The following is a 20,276-nucleotide window of genomic DNA, read 5'->3' as shown; positions in this document are numbered from 1 at the left end:
CCAGCCACATACTGATAACCCCTTAGAAAACAACATTGCTTTGCCCATTTATGTATATGAACATGCCTTGTTCTGAGATTGAGAGATGAGAGAGACAGAGAGAGGCAGTGAAAGTGATAGAGAGATAGAGACAGAAAGAGACAGACACAGAGGGACACACAGAAAGAAAGACAGACAAGAGACACAGATACATGCAGAGAGAGAGAGAGACAGACAGAGACAGAGACAGAGAGACAGAGAGGCAGAGAAACAGAGAGAGACAGAGACAGAGACAGAGAGAACAGATACATGAATTCTGTTCTTTACTCTCTTTAATTCCCAGGAGGCCTTCTGTCTTCTGAAATCTTTTTTTCCAAAGGTCTTCTCAGATCTTCCTCCAGATCTCCGATATAGTCCTTGAAGCCACTAGAGCAGTACATAAAAGTGACTTCCCAGGACCCACTTCTGCTGGTAAGATTGAAGGAGGTGGATAAAGGCAAAAAGGAGTCACTATTTTTACTTTTAATATAACAAGTATAAGTGCATCCACCTGTGGATCTATTCATGGCTGCAGTTTCTCTTCAGATATCATTTCCCCCTTATCTTCCCCCTTTAAGACTGAACAACAGTTGTGGTGAAAAGAACAACTGTCCCCACAGACATGTGCTCAACTTGGCCAATCTGCAGGCCACACTTAGTCATCAGGAAATTGAGAAATCAGGGCCATTTTTTTCATTTTGCCTTGTCCTGCAACTTCTCCAAATCCCAGAGTCCAACCTCTACCCGTACCCAAAATCTCCTCTACTCTAGTGCCATAAAAGGGTTCTTTCTGTATGAACCTCTTGGATACCACATCTACCAGAGACGATTCAGGTGAGCGTCACAAGCCTGACTGGGCCAGGAGAACAGGGAGTGGGATTAAGGGATTGATGTGAATCCTCATTATAGATAGATCTATGGAAAGAATTAGGGCTGTTGGGCTATATTAAAGTCCCTGGGGATGGGTGGGACATGAGAATTATTTTCAAGGGGGAGAGGAGCTGTCAGAGGAAGCTCTAAAGATCAGGTTTATTCTGGGAAGCCCCAAGTTAGGGAATTTGAACTGAAGTGGGGGGAATGTGAAGGTGACAGAATCAGCTAAAGGTAAGGAAAAATCTCCTCCCAGTCAGAGTTGTGCAGCCATGGACTGAATTGCTTTATGTGGTACTGAAGTCCCTCCATGTCACTAAAAGCTAGAGGGATCATGAAAAAAAAAAAACATCAGAAAGGACCAGAGCTCTGCCTTCTCTCTCAGTGTGCACAGGATTCTGGCTCAAGAACCACTTAGCAGGACATAATCAACTCAATGAAAGTGAGCCCAAGTATAGAGCTGAGCTGATGTGGCAGGGGTGAGTATCTCAACTGTGTCTTACTCCTCTAGAAGCAGCCTGGCTCCAGGACTCCACTTAGCCCTGTCTCTCCCCCACACCAATCCATCTTGCACACAACTGGCAAAGTGGTTATCCAAAAGAACAGGACTAACCATGTCAGTCCCTTCTCAATAAACACCAATAACTCCTTTTAGGACAAGATACAGACCTCTGTGTGTGGCATTTAATACTGTTCACAACTTGGTCCCAATGTATCTTTCTTTCCTTGAGATGCATAGGTCCCATTCCGTACTCTAAGGTCTGGATGAAGAAGTCCTTTTCCCCACACCGATCTCCATATATGATCTCCATGCTTTTACACAAGACTCTCTTCCATGGCTGTAATGTGCTGCCTCTTAGCTTTGAACTCAGGTCATGGACTCCTGTTCACATGCCATTTGGGACTGAGTCTTTCCTGATCCTTCCATTCTCTAGTGCACTCCCTCTCATGCTTGTTTGTATCCAACTATATGTGTGCATTTATTTTGTATTGATTTTTTTTATTTTTGCATAATATATATGAATTTTATATCTGTATAAACATACCTGTGGGTATTGTCTCATCTGAGAGAATGGAAATCCCTTGAGAAGCACTTAGCCATTGCATCCTCTGAAGTTACCTTAGACCTGGCCAACAAGTCATAGACCTTCTATCTTACTGCCATGCCTGGGTTTCACCCCTCCTTGCTACCTCTTTCACGGGGATTCATAAACACAATGATCTTGCTTTGTCACAGTGAAGGGCTGACAACCTCCTCTCCAATGCCTCCCTTAAGATTCTGAGCTATGGGATTCCCCAACCAAACTTGTCTTCCTGGTCATCAGACTCTCCTCTATCACATCCATCCATTCCAGCTTCTCTCTCTTCAGTGTTCCTTCAGCTTCTCTCTCTTCAGTGTCCCTCCCCCCATTCCCTCTTCCTGCTTTGTGCCCCCTGAAAGCCCTGTTCTATTGTTAACAAACTGTCCTTCACATCCAAACTGTGAATTCCCCTGAAATCTCTGCATACATATTTTCCATGGCCATATCGTAACCTATATTCTCCCACCCCAAGGGACTGTAAGCTCTGTGAAGTCCAAAACTATATCTATTTTGTCTTTGCCCTCCTAGCACCCAGCACAGGGCAGGTCAGTGGTGATTGAATTTGAGTTGGGACTCGATTCAATGGGAGGCTACCTGCTTCGTGGGCCTTCTGCAAGAAAATATAGGCAGTCAGCTCTGCTCATACAGAGATCTCCCAGTGTTGGAGTCCAGCTCCTGTAGTGAAATGAAGGGCGTGAGATGCAAGGGCCAGGCGAAAGAATTCGATAAGAGCTCTTCAAATTTTATTGATCAGAGAGACAAATATATATACTTGCAGTGATTATAGGCTTGATACAAAAAACACTCTTTGATGTCCTAATACCTTTCCTAAAAAGCACATCTAGTGAGAAGTAAGTGATTAAGTCCTAATCTTGGTTACTTAGATGTAAATAGTTCAGACACATATCAGAGTAAACTTATCATATCAATGTCCTCAAGTACCTTTCTCCCAAATGCCTTTAGTCTCTATTGTGAGCTGCTTTTTCTGTCCTAATATCAAAGGGAAAATATATTTTAACATATTTAACATGTATTGGATTACCTGCCATGGGGGGCTGGGGAGGGAAGAAGGAGAAAAGTTGTAACAGAAGTTTTTGCAAGGGTCAATGTGGAAAAATTACCCATGCATATGTTTGGTAAATAAAAAGCTATAATAATAACAATAATAATAAAAAAGATGAGGTAGGACTAGATGACCTTTGAAGTCAAAATCCTATGACTTGATGGTAAAGGGACAAAATTGATATCTATTCAAAGGCAGAGGAACCAAGGTAACAGTGAGTCTGTGAGAGAATTAACAGCAGAAACCAGTGTTGTTAATAACAAAGTTAAGGGCTATATAGGTTAGAATTCCTTTGTTGGTTGATGATATCCATTAAGTCCTTTGCTGGGACTTGTTTGATGAGGGAAAAACAAGATTCAGCCACTTAAAAATCAGAATATAAAGTTAATGTAAAAAGTGTATCCTATCATTTTATGTATATGTCTCCTTTAAAATTTATATAACTTATGTGACTTCAATGCATGTGACTTGTGGAATTAAAAAAAAAAGAAAGAAAAAGAAAAAAAAAAGATCAAAGGTAAGCCTTTGATCCATCATATAGTAGTTTTACATTTTGCTTCAGTTGCTGATTTCTAATATTCTAATATTATTCTAATATATTTATTATATCTAATATATTTAATTAAATTAATTTATAATAAATTACAATATAATTATTATATTATATTTATGTCATAAATATAATAAAAATAAATTTAATTTAATTAATTAAATATATTTAATATAATTATTCTAATATTAACAAGTATTTTGCTGCTATTTCAAGGGAGTTTTGGTGAGCCAAGTCACTGTAAGATTCAAGATCTCGAATGGATTCTTACCTCCTGGTCCTCTACACCCAAGGTCAACAGTTAACTCTGTGGGTAGGTACCATGCTTGGGTAAACTGCAAACAGAGCAGCAAACACTATGGTTTGCCATTTCCAGACTAAACAATGCTGCTTTTGGGGAGACCTAAAGAAGATGCGATAATTGGGACCTTTAAGTACGGGGAGGTTGGGTATTTCTTGTCACCACTGAATCCCCACAATACAAGCTGCCAGCTTCATATCATGGCCTAACTTGAAGTCAGGAATTCAAATCCCTCCTCAAATTTTTGCAAAGGTCAATGTGAACCTGTGCTAGTCATTTAACTTTAGTCTCTCTCAGTTTTCTCATCCTGTAAAGGGGTGACAATATTTACAGCTATCCCTTAAGGTTGTTGTTAAGATGAAATGAGTTAATATGAATATAATTCTTGGCAAAAATGAAAGTACTAAGTAATGCTATAATTATATAGCATATAGTTATATATTTATAATTATGTTATTTCTTATTATCAGGCAAAAAACAAGGGCAAGGGATGACTCACCCAATAAACAGGAAACGATGTTTATCTGGGATTAAGTTCTGAGGCAAGGCTTCATGGTTCTCTTTGGCCTTGGTGTCCAATCTTGGTCCTTTCAAAGCTTCCATGGTGTACTCTGGTCATTAATAGGGAAGTCTTGCTATTTTAGACTCTGGTACCCCTTAGATGTCTTCAATACTAGATATCCATCAGTTTCCCCAGTCCTTGACAGGCCACATTTACCTTAAGCTACCCTGATCCCCTCAGGATTAAGCTTTGAAGGATCATGATCCCTTTCATCAGTATAAGAGTGGAAGCTGTAGAGTCTTAATATAAAGGTCATGAGGCAGCAGGACAGCCCACCACATCCACCAGTCCTGCTCTCTTTTCCCCTTTGCACAGCTGAAGCTGAGCAGCCCAGGACAGAGCTAAAGACCCACTATGGATGCCACATTCACTTTCTTGATCTCCATTGGTGAGTCTCCATGGGCAGACCTGGGGAGGGAGGGACATCGTGACAGGGTGCAAGCTTTGCTAATTCTGAAGGACAGAAAAGAAGCCTAAGGATACAGAAGCCAGTGTCCCCTCAAAGGACTCTGCCTTCATAAACTGACCAAAGCAGAACCAGAGACTCGGTAACTTTGGCAAGAGCTGGAGATAAAATCAACATCTGTAACCTGAGGTTATTTTACAGGACTGTGTCTGCATTGGGAGGTGGAGGCACAGTTGGGTGAGTTGTCCCCAGCACTCTATTTCCCTCCTCCATCTCTTTGTCCTAATAGTGAAGAGAGCCATCCCCACAGTAACTGGGACTGGGGGAAAAGGGGGAACAGGACATCGAGATGAATGGATAGAGTGACTCAGGGTGGGGACTCAGAGTGCAGAGCTGGGGGGAAAAAGTACAACCAAAGCAATCTTGGAAGTCCAGTCTGTGTTTCCTCCTCAGACACCATTTCCAGGCCTACCCTGTGGGCTGAACCAAGTCCTGTGGTCCCCAAGGGAGCCGATGTGACTCTCAGGTGCCAGAGCCAAAGGGGGAGGAACAGATTCCAGCTCTGGAAAGATGAAGAGCTGCAAGAGGAGAGAAATGCATCCTGGCACCAGGCAGAATTTGTGCTCAGGGAAGTAGATGACTGGAGAGATGCAAGAAGCTACAGGTGCCGCTCCGGGCAGGGGCCCTTGTGGTCAGAGCTCAGTGATCCCCTGGCCCTGGTGGTGATGACAGGTGAGGGCTGCTGGTATATAACTGTCCTTAGTGGAAAGGAGACCAGTCTCAAGAAATGAGTCCAGATCCCTCCCTAGATAGTTAATTCCAAATGGTACAAACCCTCGGACTGTACTGCCTGCCTCCCCTTGTCACCCCAAACTCTGGAAACCCCTGGCACCCCAGCTCACATTTGTAAGGCATAGATATGGTTCTGAAATTTCTCCCTAAGTAACACTGTGAGAAAAAGAGAATATGTACCACCATTTCCTTTTTAGAGATGGGGAAACTGAGGCCCAGCGAAGAAATATGGTGACTTGAAAGAAAGTCACCTTTACTATCATGTCCAAGATTTGACCAGGACAATCACCTTGGGCAACAATCCAGGGATGTTTCTCTATTTGGAGGGCCAGCCATGGGAGCTGTGCTGCTCCTTTCTCCAAAGATAGACAGCATTTGAGAAATGGGGCACTCACACCCTTCGAGGCTTGCTTTTGCTGAACAAAATTCACTCAGCTTCTTTTTCTTGTCTTTTAAGAACCAGACACCAGCCTGTCCACTTGTGTCTCCCATTGTTCCCTTCTGCCCTCACTACATTCACATCTGCATGGATGGGTGCCTCCACCACCTCCCATCATGCCCCACCTCTCTGTCTCTGTGGCCTTTGCCTGTCATGCGCTTCTCACTCATCCATCACTTTCCTACATGTGATTAAAACCCATCTGAGACCCTGACTGCCTAAGGAGGCACCACGTGGCAATGCCCTGGCCTTTGGCTCTCCCAGAGTGCTGCCTTCGCCTCTCCCATGTGCCCTCTCTAGCACTGGAGCCCTTCCCCCCACACCAGGCTGCTGTCCATATGGTCTGTTAGACTGCAGCCTGCTGAAAGGGGAAGGAGCCTTATATTGGGAGCCTGGAGGTTTAAAGAGCAAAGACCTCGATTCCCTCATCCATGACATAAAACTCATGGGCTGGATTGTCTAATGAGATCATTGGAGTTCCAATTCCTGTGATGTCTATAATGTGAGCCCCCTGAGGGTAGCAGGGGTGGCGCCTCCTCGAAACCTTTGGGGCTCTCCCATCATTGAGCAGAAGAGGCTGAGAAGTGAATGATCAGTAAGGGCAGGAGAACCAAAGAAAATCAAATTCCTCCCAGAACTGCCCCAAGGGAGCTCCCATGGTCCTGTGCTAGCCCCTGCCCACCCAGGGCCACACACATCTGCCAGCTCTGCCCTGGCTCCCCTGAGGGTCACAGAGGGTGCAGGATGGGGACCCTTCATCATGTAGTAATGGGGAAATAGGGAGGGCCCATGATTGGGGATGTCAGCTTCAGTCTAGCTTCTCAGGCATGGAAGTTATTAGGAAGATAGAGCTTTGCAAACCTCAAAGCTTAAAAGAAAGATCTGAATTTTCCAGTGATGTTGCATTAAGTCCCCACCTTAGGCCAGCAAGCCCAGAATGTAAGACTAGAGCTAGGTCTCTTGGAAGGGATGAGAAGGATGGGGGTGGGTGGGGAGATTGGTGACCTCCTCTGTTCATGTCTTTCTTCTCCCATCACTTTGTGGTCTTAGCCTTCCTAAGCCCAGAACATCCTTCTGAGGGTGACCCCAGAGCCCAGTTACTGAGCCATGAACAGGCCCACAGGGTTGGGCAAAGAGGCCTACCTTCCCACCAATGAGTGCACCATCCCACTGCTCAGCTGCTTCAGGGAATGATTTGAGTCCATAAAGGTGAGAGATCAGGTCCCTAATTGTCTTCCTTTTTCACTTTCCAGGAGACTTCCCCACACCTTCCATTTCAGTCTCACCTAAGCCCTCGGTATCCCCATGGACAACAGTGATCATCCAGTGTCAGATGTCATCCCAGCAATCCTCTCTGGATTACAATTTTGCCCTTTTGGAGGCAAAAAGCCTGCAGGTCTTACAGATACAGAACCTTTTAAAAAGCCAACCTTATTTCTCACTTCCATTTGTGAAAGCCAAAGACACTGGGAGCTACAGCTGTATTTACTACAGGAAGACACCCCCCTACAAAGGATCACATCCAAGCCAGACCCTGGAGCTGACTGTGTCTGGTGATTAGAAATGGAGACCCCCTAACTCCCCATTTCATTCCCAATATAAAAATCCACAGATCTAGGGAGATGGCATAAAACCCAGGGAATTCTGAAGAAATTATTTTGGGGGGAGGCCAAGGTGACCCTGAGATCTTCTCCTGTTCTACAAGAATTCAGTTTTAAGCTACAAGGGAAGGGGATGTCCCAGTTCAAAGCAAAATCCAAGCAAGGAATGAGAATAAAGGCAGGATTGCTGTTGCCCCTCCCATTATGGGATTAGAGGAGGAGCTCTAGAAATGACATCTGATATTGACCTCAGGCACCCCTTTCTTCTCAGGACACCTACCCAGACCCACTCTGTGGGCCCAGCCGGGCCTTGTGGTGGTCCCAGGGACCAACATCACTCTCTGGTGCTCAAGGCCTCCACTGGCTTCTTCTGAGGAGGTGACATACACTCTGTGGAAGACTGAAACCTGGCAGCCCTTACAGTACCAGAACTCAGCAGATCTCTGGACTGGCTTCTCCCTCCCTTCTGTCAGACCTGAGGACGCTGGGAGCTACAAATGTACTTACAAGGACAGGAAAGCCTCTGGTGTACCATCAGAGTTCAGTGAGGGCCTGGAGCTGGTGGTGACAGGTAAGGAGTGTGGGGGGGGCCAGGAGAATTTTGAGTGTGACCCCTCTGCTCTCTGCCCAGATGGGGACCCCCCAGAGACAAGAGCATGGTGTTCATACAGGCAGCTCTGCCCTGGGGCCTTGTGAGAACACAGGGAACTTGAAAGACAGGAAATCTTTCTCTTGTGATCTAAAATTGTGGGAAAAAAGCTGATGGGGGGATCTGAGTTGGAGCTTAGGAGAAGATGGCCCAAATGAGAAGGGAGGAGCCACAATCTTCCCTCCTGAGTCATCAGATGCGTGGGAACACATGTGGGGCGAGCCTCTTCAAGTATGAGAGTCCTAGATTCCTGGAATTCTAAAGTAGGAGAGGACTGAGAAATCTTCTCTTTCAACCTTCTCATTTATGTAGGATATAACTGAGGCTCCCACAGGGCCAGGAAATGGGCCACAGTCACAAGCAGCCTCAGCAGCAGAACAGGGACTTGACCTGTCCTGACTCCCAGTCTCCCATTCTTCCCCTCACAGGATCTCTGCCCAAGCCTTCCCTCTCAGCCCTTCCAGGCCAGGTGGTAGAGCCTGGGAAGCATGTGACTCTCCAGTGCAGGCAGCCCCCTTGGTCAGCACTCTGGAGAGCGACATTCACTCTGCTGAAGGTGGGCAGCCCTCAACCCCTGCAGAGCCAGAGCCCAGCTGGGACATCTGCTGTCTTCCCCCTCCTCTCTGTGAGGGCCCAGGATGCTGGCAACTATACCTGTGTCTACAAAACGACGTTTCCCCAGATGTCTGAGCCCAGTGACGTCCTAGAAATCTGGGTGACAGGTGAGGGTATGAAGGGCATGAAGCAGAAAATTGGGAGTCAGTGTGGAGAAACAGCCTAGGAAAGGCATATTATTGGGGGCTTTTTTCCACATCATAAGGTCTCTATGCCCTCTATATTTGGAGGCCACAGTTAGAAGAAAGGACTAGCTCAGGAGCTACTCCAAACTCAAGGGACAAGAACTGAAGGAAGAACACCCTCCCTGTTTCTTAGCAAGCCCAGAAAGTATCTGCTTTCCCATTATCTCTCTCAAGGGAAGGGGACTTTGCAAAAAGAATAAAGAACTAGCCAATGAAAGTAAGAGCTAAAGCCCAGGGGGTTCTTCTGGCCCATCAGTGCCTTGCCTCCCTCACTCCATTGTAGAAGGGTCCTTCACGATTTCTGGGCTTTGTTTGGGCTTCCAGATGCATCTCCTAAGCCTTCCCTCTCAGCCTGGCCTGCCTCTGAGATAGCCTCAGGAACCAATGTGACCCTCCTGTGTCAGGGGCCTCCATGGACTACCACGTTTGCTCTGCACAAGGAGGGTAGCATGGATATCATTCAAGATGAGGCCAACTTCTTTTTGACCCGTGTGACTTCGAAGCACTCTGGCTGTTACAGCTGCAGCTACCAGCTCGGCACCAATGGAAGTCTCTGGACACAACACAGTGACCCCCTGCAGCTTATAGTGAGAGGTGAGAAGTAGCCCACGAAACCCAGGGGGTGCCAATGATCACTCCAGCCCTCAGCCTCTCCAAGGAAATAAAACCAAGGACTTGATTCTAAGCACAACACAGAGGATAAGAGCCAACGGATTCTGAGATCTGAGTACCCAGAGTGGGAGCTGGGACAAGAGGCTTCCCTCCATACTTCCCCATGAGGGTTATGGCGGACATGTCCCCCTCCACAGTTTGGGGTTTCTCATCCTAAGTCTGCTCCTCTGGGCAGGATTTGTGCGAGGCTATAGGATGTTGCTGGTGATCGGTGATATGAAGAGAAAGTTTAGGGACATGTACAGATAAAAGTGAGAGCCCCCTCAGTATGATGATTGATGATGACTCTTCTCTCCTTCCACCCCCACTTCAGTGTCCAGTAACACCCTCCTCATCACCCTCAGTTGTGTCACTTTCCTTCTCCTCTGCCTTCTCCTGTTGGTTTGCTTCTGTCATCAGTACATCCCTCGAGGTGAGTAGGGGGACAGAGAGTGAGACTTCTAGGACTCCATTGCTTCCTTAGGGAACTTCTCTGATATTATTTTCTTTCCTGTGTTTCTCTCAGCAGCGGGTTTCCCTGGAGATAACTTTAGGAGGTAAGAAGACTCAGCTCCTACTATGATAGTTCCTTGTTTCTTTCTTCTTATGTATCTCTGGCCCTTTGGCACTGGCTAGAGTGCTTGATATGGAGAAGATGGTCAAGGAAATTTCCAGGGTGAATTATGTCCTCTTTTCCTATTTCCTCTTTCTCTCCCTACAGGTTCTTCTGCTGTTCTTGTCTTTCTAAGGATGTCTGTCTGTCCCATCATCTTGAGGACCCCAGAGAGGAGACACTGTGTAAGTTATATGATTGGGAAGGGATCAGGAAAGGGTACCATGTTCTGAACTATCTGAACTATTTGAGAGGAAGGACTGGTCCTGGGAGATTAGGGAATGATGGAACCTTTCCTTTACCTCAGATACAGAAGTGGCCAAAGAGAGACCAAAGGAATCTTCGGTGAGTTGGCCCTGTCCTTCACCTGGAGGAATAACCTATCTTGCCCCAGACCCCAACCTTTCCCACAAGCCCTGGCTTCTTAATCATTTATCTATTAATTCTTCTCCTCCCCCAATTCATGGATTATGAATTGAGTATCCCTGAACTTTTGGCATTTATTTTTAAAATTTTTCAACAACAGCACTTCAAATATTATTCCTTTTCTTTATAATCTTGTGTAGTTTCTTTAATGTAATTAAAGGCATGAGATTGAAAAAGTATTCATAGGTTTTACCAAATAGTCTTCAAAACCTTCATGATATACAAAAAAATTAAGAACTTCTATTTCAATATCACTCACTTTCCTTATCCTCATCCTTCTTTTAGGTGCCTATAGATAAAGATGTGACTTATGCTCATCTAAACATAAAAACCATGAATGAAAAGCAAACAAACCCCAAGGAGACATCCACAGAAGCCACCCTCTATGCTACCCTGTCCTTAGACTGAGAGTTTGGGTGCCTTTCAAAAGAAAATTCTCTCCCTTTTCTTTTTCTCTCCCCATCTCATGTGTCCACTCATACATCTTCCTGATTCCCATCGTTGAAAAGCCATGATGCATATTGGGGATAGCCACTAGAGTTGTGTATGAAGAGTATCTGTCTATGATGATGAGAAACAAAAGATAGATAGAGAGGGTAAATTGATGGTAATAATTCCTATCATTAGTAGTTGTGGAGACCAGGAAGTAGTTTCTGCACTGGATGGTATTAGAACTGAATTTTAAAGAAAACCAGGCAAATTAAGAAGCAGATTTGAAGAAAGACAATAGTCAAGGGATGGAGGACAGCCACCATAAAGCCCTGGAGCTGAGAAACTATTTTTTTGTAAATATAAAAAAAAAAAATCAGCTATAATGACTGACTCATAGAGTGAAAAGGAAATGATATGCAAAAAGATTGGAAAACAAGAAGCCACTCAAGTTCAAATCCCAGTTGTTGTTGTTTTTTTAAAGGAAAAAAAAAAAACTTGTAACAAATAACATGTTTTTTTTATACAGAAGTCTTCTGGAGACATAGCTGGTCATTGAATTCTTCAGCAAAACAATGTTTTCCTTGTATAAATTACACTTCTGATTATGTTCCCTTTACTCTGCACCAATTCATATTACCCACAATTCTCTGAAAGTATCTCATTTGCAGTTTTATATGATACAATATCATTCCTTCATTTTCATTTGGTACAGCTATTCCCCAGTTTTCTGCTGGACAATTTAGGTTCTTGTTCTTTTATTGCCCCCCCATAGGCTTCTTTTCAGAATTAGGAAGATAGATTTACTAATGAATATTTCACCTCATTACTATTATTCTCTTCCTTACCTATTCCACCCCAATCCCTACTTATTTTCCTACTAAGTTTGATGTGTTTTTAAATGCAATTGTTTATGTGTGTGTTTAATTCTCATTTGTTTATATAAAAATGAGATTCATTTGGTTCTCATCCCTCACTTCTTCCTATATATTTGTATATATTTTTCTCATATATGAGGAATAACTACCCGTTCCTTCCCCATGTCTATATTAACATATTCCTTCTACCCTTTCTTCTCTTCCACTTCTTAAAACTATTAAAATAGTCTGCATCCACATACTGTGATTTCTTACTTAGCTCTATTCTTTGAATGCATTAAGCTTCTGAAGAGGCACTTCTTTCCCCTCATTTAAACATCAGTGAGGGTAGGCTCAAGATGGTAGAGTGAGAACTAGCAACTGTGTCTCAGCTCTCCATCCCCCCCAAAAATTTTTGCCACAATAACCAAGAAAATATGTCAAACAGAAGCCTAAAAAAAAACTCGCAATGGGCATTTTTTTCCAATATGAAGAGCATGGAATATTAAAACTCCATCACCATAAAATCCCTTCCAGTTTCTTAAGTGAATTTGTATATTTCTCTTTAATCTTGAATTGTTATTTAACTGTTGTTACTGGAGTTTTTGTTGTTTTTTCCTAAAATCTATTTCATTAAAGTTCACCATTTTTACTTTATAGGCATATATTTAGTTTTACAAGGTAAAATTATTCTGAATTTCGGAGTTAGAAATTTTTTTAATATTTTATTCAAAAATCTACTCTTATTTAGAATAGAAGCTCCTATATCTTTTGTGACTCAGACTGTGATTCCTTAGTATCTCAAGTTCTTCCTTTATTTTCCTTTTTTATGTTTTATTTAATTTTTAATTTATAAAATTAAACAAATATTTTCATAAAACACTATAATAAAAATATGATTGCACATGAAATGGTAAGTCTGTTGTGTACAACTTATTTTTCCATTTAAATATCTAATGAAGTTATGTCAATTTCTTTTTTTCTCTGCCTTCTATCCTAGAAATGGTTACCATTAGACATATGTTTGTATTTGTGTGTGCATATGTGTAAAATTATTTTATATGTGGTCTGTTTATGAATTCTTTCTTTGGCTGAATATAGCATCTTTCTTCATATGCTCTTTATAGTTAATTTTAGTATTTATAATGGTCAAAATGGTTTATTTTCTCTAAGTTTTTTTTAATAATAATAATAGCTTTTTATTTTTCAGAATACATGTAAGGATAATTTTCAATATTCACTCTTATAAAACTTTTTGCTCCAAATTTTTCTCTTTTCTTTCCCACTTCTTTCCTCCCCTAAACAGAAAGTAATCCAATATTTGTTAAAATATGCACAATTCTTCTAAATATATCTCCACATTTATCATACCACACAAGAAAAAACTGATCAAAATGTGGAAAACTAGAAAGAAAAAAATCAAGTGAATAACAAAAAAGGTGAAAATACTGTGTTGTGATCCACATTAAGTCTCAATAGTTCCCTTTGGAAGCAGATGGCTCTCTCTATCACATCTATTGGAATAGGCCTGAATTATTTCATTGTTGAAAAGAGCCAAAAGAGCCAAGATCACAATTGATCATCATATAATCTTGTTCTTGCTGTGTACAATGTTTTCTTAGTTCTACTCACTTCGTTTATGTGAGTCTCATCAGGACCTTTTAAAATAAGCCTATTGATCATTCCTTATAAAACAATAATATCCCATTACATTTGTATTCCATAACTTATTCAGCCATTTCCCACCTGTTGGGCATCCACTCAATTTCCAGTTCCAGTTCTGTATTTGGAGATCAATTTTACCTGTATCATTGAATATCCATCTTCTTCCCTGAAAGATATTGTTCAATTTAGTTGGATAATTGATTCTTGGCTACAATTCAAGTTCCTTTGCCTTTAGGCCCTTTGATTCTTTAAGGTAGAAGCTGCTAGGTGCTAGGTAATCATGATTGTGGCACCTCGGTATTTGAATTGTTTCTTTCTGCCTTCCTGCAATAATTTTTCCTTGGTCCAATAGTCCAATAGTTTTGAAATTTAGCTATGATATTTCTTGGAGTTTTAATTTTGAGCTCTCAGGAGATGATCAGTGAATTCTTTCAATGACTATTCTACCTTGTGGTTCTACGACATCATGGCAGATTTCCTTGATGATGTCTAGGCTCTTTTTTTCATCATGGTTTTCAAGAAGTCCAATAATCCTTAAATTGTCTCTCCTGGATCTATTTTCCAGGTCAGTTGTTTTTCCAATGAGGTATTACAATGAGAAATTTCTTCTATTTATTTTATTTTTTTTTTGCTTTTGTTTGTTGTTTTTTTTTACCTTTTTTAGTTGTATGCCCAATTTATTTATCTTTTTTCTCTGTTTTATTCAAGTAAGAATTTAAAGATAGAAAATTTACCTTACTGCTTTGACTATTCAACAAACTTTGATATGTTGTCCCATTACTCTATTTTCTTGGATGCAATTATTGATTGTTTCTAATATTTTTTGTTTGACCCAACAGTTCTTAAGATTATATTATTTATGTTTCAATTAATTTTGGTCTATTTTTTCATGGCCCTTTACTAGCCATAATTTTTGATGCATCATGATTTCAAAAGAATTCATTTATTATTTCGGCCTTTCTGCAGTTGGTTGTAAGGTGTTTATGTCCTAATATATGGTAAATTTTTGAGTAGGTTCTAAGTACCACTGAGAAAAATGAGTATTCCTTTCTATCCCCATTCAATTTTCTTCAGAATTCTATCATACCTAACTTTCCTAAGATTCCATTTATTTCTTTAACTTATTTTTTGTTTATTTTTAGTTACATTTATCTAGTTCTGAAAGAAAGAGGTTGAGATCCTTCATTAGTATAGTTTTGCTGTTTATTTTTTTCCTATAACTCACTCAACTTCTCTGAGAGCTTTGTACATATATGTTTAATATTGATAACACTTGATGCATATATGTTCAGCCCTGTTTTATATTGTACTCCAAGCCAAACTTCCCTGTTTGATTTCCTAGTTTATATTCCTCCATTTGATTTCCTACTTTAGTTTTCCAATTCCCTGTGATAAATGTGGATCTTTTGGGGAGGGGTTATTTCTAGAAGATATTGGAGAACTGATCAACTTTGGCTTCTTTAACATTAGTGGTTGGAGCATAGAACTGTATGACTATGATGTTGAATAATTTGTCTTGGATTTGAACAGATATCATTTGATCATTTTTGAGATTGTACCCTAGTACTGATTTTCTTATTTTATTGACTAGTAAGGCTACTTCATTTCTTCTAATGAATTCTTGCTCACAGTAGTAGATGCAATAACCCCCAAATTAAAATCATCCATTCTCATCCACTTAAGTTCACTAAGACCCAAGATATTTGTTTGATTTTTTCATCTCCTATGTGACCACATCCAACTTACCTTAGTTTAAACAGCTTATATTCTATGTTCCTATGCAACATTGTTTCTCTCAATATCTCTCCTGTTTGCCCTTCCAGAGAGCCATGTTACATAACAAAAAATTTTAAATAACAAAACTAATCATTACATTAAAATATCTGAAAATGTGTGCAATGTACTGCAGCCGCAAGGACCCTCTTCAAAGAAATGAGGGTCGGGATGTCTCATCCTTTATTCACCTTTAAAAGTTTTATAGTTATTCTTTCCACTTCTATAGTTTTGCTCAGTTTATATATTGTTCTCTTGGTTTTGATTACTTTATTTTCAATTAAACTAATAAATCTTGTCATGATGATCTGTATTCTTCATTTTCATCTTTCCTTTATATCACAGTAAAATTTTATTATTTTTATGTATCATGATTTGTTTAGCTGTGCCCTAAATGATAGATGCTCACTTCTTTTCCAATTCTTTGCTAACATAAAAAATTCTGTTGGTACCATAAAGTCTTAAACATGAAACTTTTCCTAAATGACCTAAACAAAAGCTATAATAACCATAAATTTAGTCACTACAAGAACAGAGCAGAGTCAATAAAAATGCAAATGTGGATACCATGATTAACAAAATGAAGGACCAGATATTTTTCTCTAATCCTTTCTTCAAAACAGAATTTATGAGACAAAGATAAAGTAGCTTCAGCTGTTTCCATGACTTAGGGCATCTAAAATCAAAAGGTTTAAAAATGTCAAACGAACTCTGAACTAGCTCCTCAGTACCCCCTTCCTTACCTGCATTAATAAGTCAGTAAGGTTGCACTTAGACAGTGAAGAGCCAGTTTTCTAATGTATTCACTCAGGAAACTATATCTTGCTAAAGGGTAGCATAGACAATGAAGCAATATCAATACTAAACATATATGCACCAAGTGGTATAGCATCTAACTTCCTAAAGGAGAAGTTAAGAGAGTTGCAAGAAGAAATAAACAGAAAAACTATAATAATGGGAGATCTCAACCTTGCACTCTCAGAATTAGATAAATCAAACCACCAAACAAATAAGAAAGAAATTAAAAAGGTAAATAGACTATTAGAAAAGTTAAGTATGATAGATCTTTTGAGAAAACTGAATGGAGACAGAAAGGAGTACACTTTCTTCTCAGCAGTTCATGAAACCTATACAAAAATTGACCATATATTAACACATAAAGACCCCAAAATTAAATGCAGAAAGGCAGGAATAGTAAGTGCATTCTTTTCAGATCACGATGCAATAAAAAATACATTCAACAAAAAGCTAGGTGTAAATAGACCAAAAAGTAATTGGAAACTAAATAATATCATCCTAAAGAATGAATGGGTGAAATAGCAAATCATAGACACAATTAATAATTTCACCCAAGAAAATGACAACAATGATACAACATACCAAAGCAGTAATAAGGGGAAATTTTATATCTTTAGAGGTTTACTTGAATAAAATGGAGAAAGAGAAGATCAATGAATTGGGCTTGCAACTTAAAAAGCTAGAAAAAGAGCAAATTAAAAAAACCCCAATTAAATGCTAAACTTGACATTCTAAAATAAAAAGGAGAAATTGAAAAAAATTGAAAGTAAAGAAAAAATTATTGAATTAGTAAATAAAACTGCGTTGGTTTTATGAAAAAACCAACAAAATAGATGAACGTTTGGTAAATCTAATTAGAAAAAGGAAAAAGAAAAATCAAATCATTATTCTTAAAAATGAAAAGGGAGAACTTTCCACCAATGAAGGAATTAGGAGCAATTATTAGGAAATTAGAGCAATAATTAGGAGTTACTTTGCCCAACTTTATGCCAATAAATTTGATAACCTATGTGAAATGGATGACTACCTTCAAAAATATAGGCTTCCCAGATTAACAGAGGAGGAAGCAAATTGCTTGAATAGTCCCATTTCAGGTAAAAAAATAGAACAAGCTATTAATTAACTCCCTAAGAAAAAATCCCCAGGACCAGATGGATTTACATGTGAATTCTACCACACATTTAAAGAACAATGAATTCCAATGTTATATAAACTATTTGAAAAAAATAGGGAATGACGGACTCCTAGCAAATTCCTTTTATGACACAGACATGGTACTGACACCTAAACTAGATAGAACTAAAACAGAGAAAGAAAATTATAAACCATTCTCCCTAATGAATATTGATGCTAAAAATCTTAAATATTATCAAAAAGATTACAGAAAACCATCCCAGGATAATACACCATGACCAAAGAGGATTTATACCAGGAATGCAGGGTTGGTTCAATATTAGGAAAACTATTAGCATAATTGACTATATCAATAACCAAAATAACAAAAAAAAAAAGATCATCTCAAGCGATGCAGAAAAGGCATTTGATAAAATCCAACATCTATTCCTATTAAAAACACTTGAGAGTATAGGAATAAATTGACTTTTCCTTAAAGTAGCCAGTAGCATCTATTTAAAACCATCAGTAAGCATCATATGTAATGGGGATAAACTGGAACCATTACCAGTAACATCAGGCGTGAAACAAGGTTACCCACTATCACCATAACTATTCAATATTGTATTAGAAATGCTAGCTTTGGCAATACAAGTTGAGGAAGAGATTAAAGGAATTAGAGTAGGTAATGAGGAAACCAAATTATCGCTCTTTGCAGATGATATGATGGTATACTTAGAGAATCCCCAGAGATTCTACTAAGAAATTATTAGAAATAATCCACAACTTTTTCAAAGTTGCAGGATACAAAATAAGCCCACATAAATCATCAGTATTCTTATATAGCATTAACAAAATCCAACAGAGTTAGAAATAAATTCCATTTAAAGTAACTGCTGAGAAACAAGGCATTGACCCACACTTAACACCATACACCAAATTAAGGTCAAAATGGGTTAATGATCTAGGCATAAAGAATGAGATTATAAATAAAGTGGAAGAGCATAGGATAGTTTACCTCTCAGACCTGTGGAAGAGGAAGGAAATTATTACCAAAGAAGAATTAGATTTCATTATTGATTACAAAATAGAAAATTTTGATTATATCAAATTGAAAAGTTTCTGAACAAACAAAACTAATGCAGACAAGATTAGAAGGGAAGCAATAAACTGGGAAAACATTTTTACAGTCAAAGGTTTTGATAAAAGGCTCATTTCCAAAATAAATAGAAAATTGATGCTAATTTATAAGAAATCAACCCATTCTCCAATTGATAAATGGTCAAAGGATATGAACAGACAATTCTCAGATGAAGAAATTCAAACTATTTCTAACCATATGAAAAGATGCTCCAAGGCATTATTAATCAGAGAAATGCAAATTAAGATAACTCTGAGATATCACTATACACCTGTCAGATTGGCTGGAACGACAGGAAAGATAATGCGGAATGTTGGAGGGGATGTGGGAAAACAGGGACACCCGATACATTGTTGGTGGAATTGTGAACACATCCAGCCATTCTGGAGAGCAATTTGGAACTATGCTCAAAAAGTTATCAAACTATGCATACCCTTTGATCCAGCAGTGTTACCACTGGGCTTATACCCCAAAGAGATACCAAAGAAGGGAAAGGGACTTGTATGTGCCAAAATGTTTGTGGCATCCCTGTTTATAATGGCTAGAAACTGGAAAATGAATGGATGCCCATCAAACTGAGAATGGTTGGGTAAACTGTGGTATATGAATGTTATGGAATATTATTGTTCTATAAGAAATGACCAGCAGGATGATTACAGAGAGGCTTGGAGAGACTTACATGAACTGATGCTGAGTGTAATGAGCAGAACCAGGAGATCATTATATACTTCAACAACGATACTCTATGAGGATGTATTCTGATGGTAGTGGATTTCTTCGACAAAGAGATCTAACTCAGTTTCAATGAATCAATGATGGACAGAAGCAGCTACACCCAAAGAAAGAACACTGGGAAATGAATGTAAACTGTTTGCATCTTTGTTTTTTTCCCCAGGTTATTTTTATCTTCTGAAACCAATTCTTCCTGTGCAACAAGAGAACTGTTTGGTTGTGCACACATATATTGTATTTAGGATATCTGTGACATATTTAATATGTATAGGACTGCTTGCCATCTAGGGGAGGGTGGGGAGAGAGGGAGGCGAAAAGTTGGAACAGAAGTGAGTGCAAGGGATAATGTTGTAAAAAATTACCCAGGCATGGGTTCTGTCAATAAAAAGTTATAATTATGAAAAAAATAGAGGATAAAATATTTGGGAATCTATCTGCCGAGGGAAAGTCAGGAACTATATGAGCAAAACTATAAAACACTTTCCATAGAAATAAAGTCAGATCTTACCAACTGGAAAAATATTAAGTGCCCTTGAATAGGTCAAGTGAATATAATAAAGATGAGAATACTACCTAAACTAATCTATTTATTTAGTGCTATATCAATCAGACTCCCAAAAAAACTATTTTAATGATCTAGAAAAAATAGTGACAAAATTCATCTGGAAGAACAAAAGATCAAGACTTTCAAGGGAACTAATGCAGGCAAAATCAAATGAAGGCGGCTTAGCTATACCAGATCTAAAACTATACTATAAAGTAGTGGTCAGCAAAGCCATTTGGTATTGACTAAGAAATAGACTAGTTGATCAGTGGAATAGATTAGGTTCACAAGACAAAATAGTCAATAACTTTAATAATCTAGTGTTTGACAAACCCAATAACCCCAGCTTTTAGGGGTTTCCCACTGCTGGGAAAATTGGAAATTAGTATGGCAGAAACGAG

General features: G+C 39.5%; 1 protein-coding gene across 3 annotated transcripts; it reads left to right on the top strand.

The window, feature by feature from the left end:
- The first annotated feature begins 729 nt into the window (after positions 1 to 729).
- LOC105750182 (immunoglobulin superfamily member 1) lies at positions 730 to 11,749 on the top strand. Of its 3 annotated transcripts, none has more exons than XM_012547172.3 (15): positions 730 to 852; positions 1,274 to 1,367; positions 3,800 to 3,896; positions 4,762 to 4,834; positions 5,054 to 5,089; positions 5,306 to 5,584; positions 7,337 to 7,636; positions 7,956 to 8,255; positions 8,762 to 9,055; positions 9,458 to 9,727; positions 10,119 to 10,217; positions 10,314 to 10,341; positions 10,506 to 10,582; positions 10,705 to 10,742; positions 11,109 to 11,749. In XM_012547172.3, the coding sequence occupies exons 4-15, from the start codon at positions 4,801 to 4,803 to the stop codon at positions 11,229 to 11,231; spliced, it is 1,878 nt and encodes a 625-aa protein (XP_012402626.1). In that variant the 5' UTR covers positions 730 to 852; positions 1,274 to 1,367; positions 3,800 to 3,896; positions 4,762 to 4,800; the 3' UTR covers positions 11,232 to 11,749. The 3 variants fall into 3 exon arrangements, with proteins under 3 accessions (XP_012402626.1, XP_012402625.1, XP_023357064.1); XM_012547171.3 differs by having other exon boundaries at positions 10,311 to 10,341; XM_023501296.2 differs by lacking the exon at positions 5,054 to 5,089 and having other exon boundaries at positions 10,311 to 10,341.
- The last annotated feature ends 8,527 nt before the right edge of the window (positions 11,750 to 20,276 follow it).

The sequence above is a fragment of the Sarcophilus harrisii genome, chromosome 3 (genome assembly GCF_902635505.1).
Source record: "Sarcophilus harrisii chromosome 3, mSarHar1.11, whole genome shotgun sequence".
NCBI classification, from domain to species: domain Eukaryota; kingdom Metazoa; phylum Chordata; class Mammalia; order Dasyuromorphia; family Dasyuridae; genus Sarcophilus; species Sarcophilus harrisii.
Note: the sequence above shows the minus strand (reverse complement) of the source record. Positions and strands in the feature narration are given on the sequence as shown.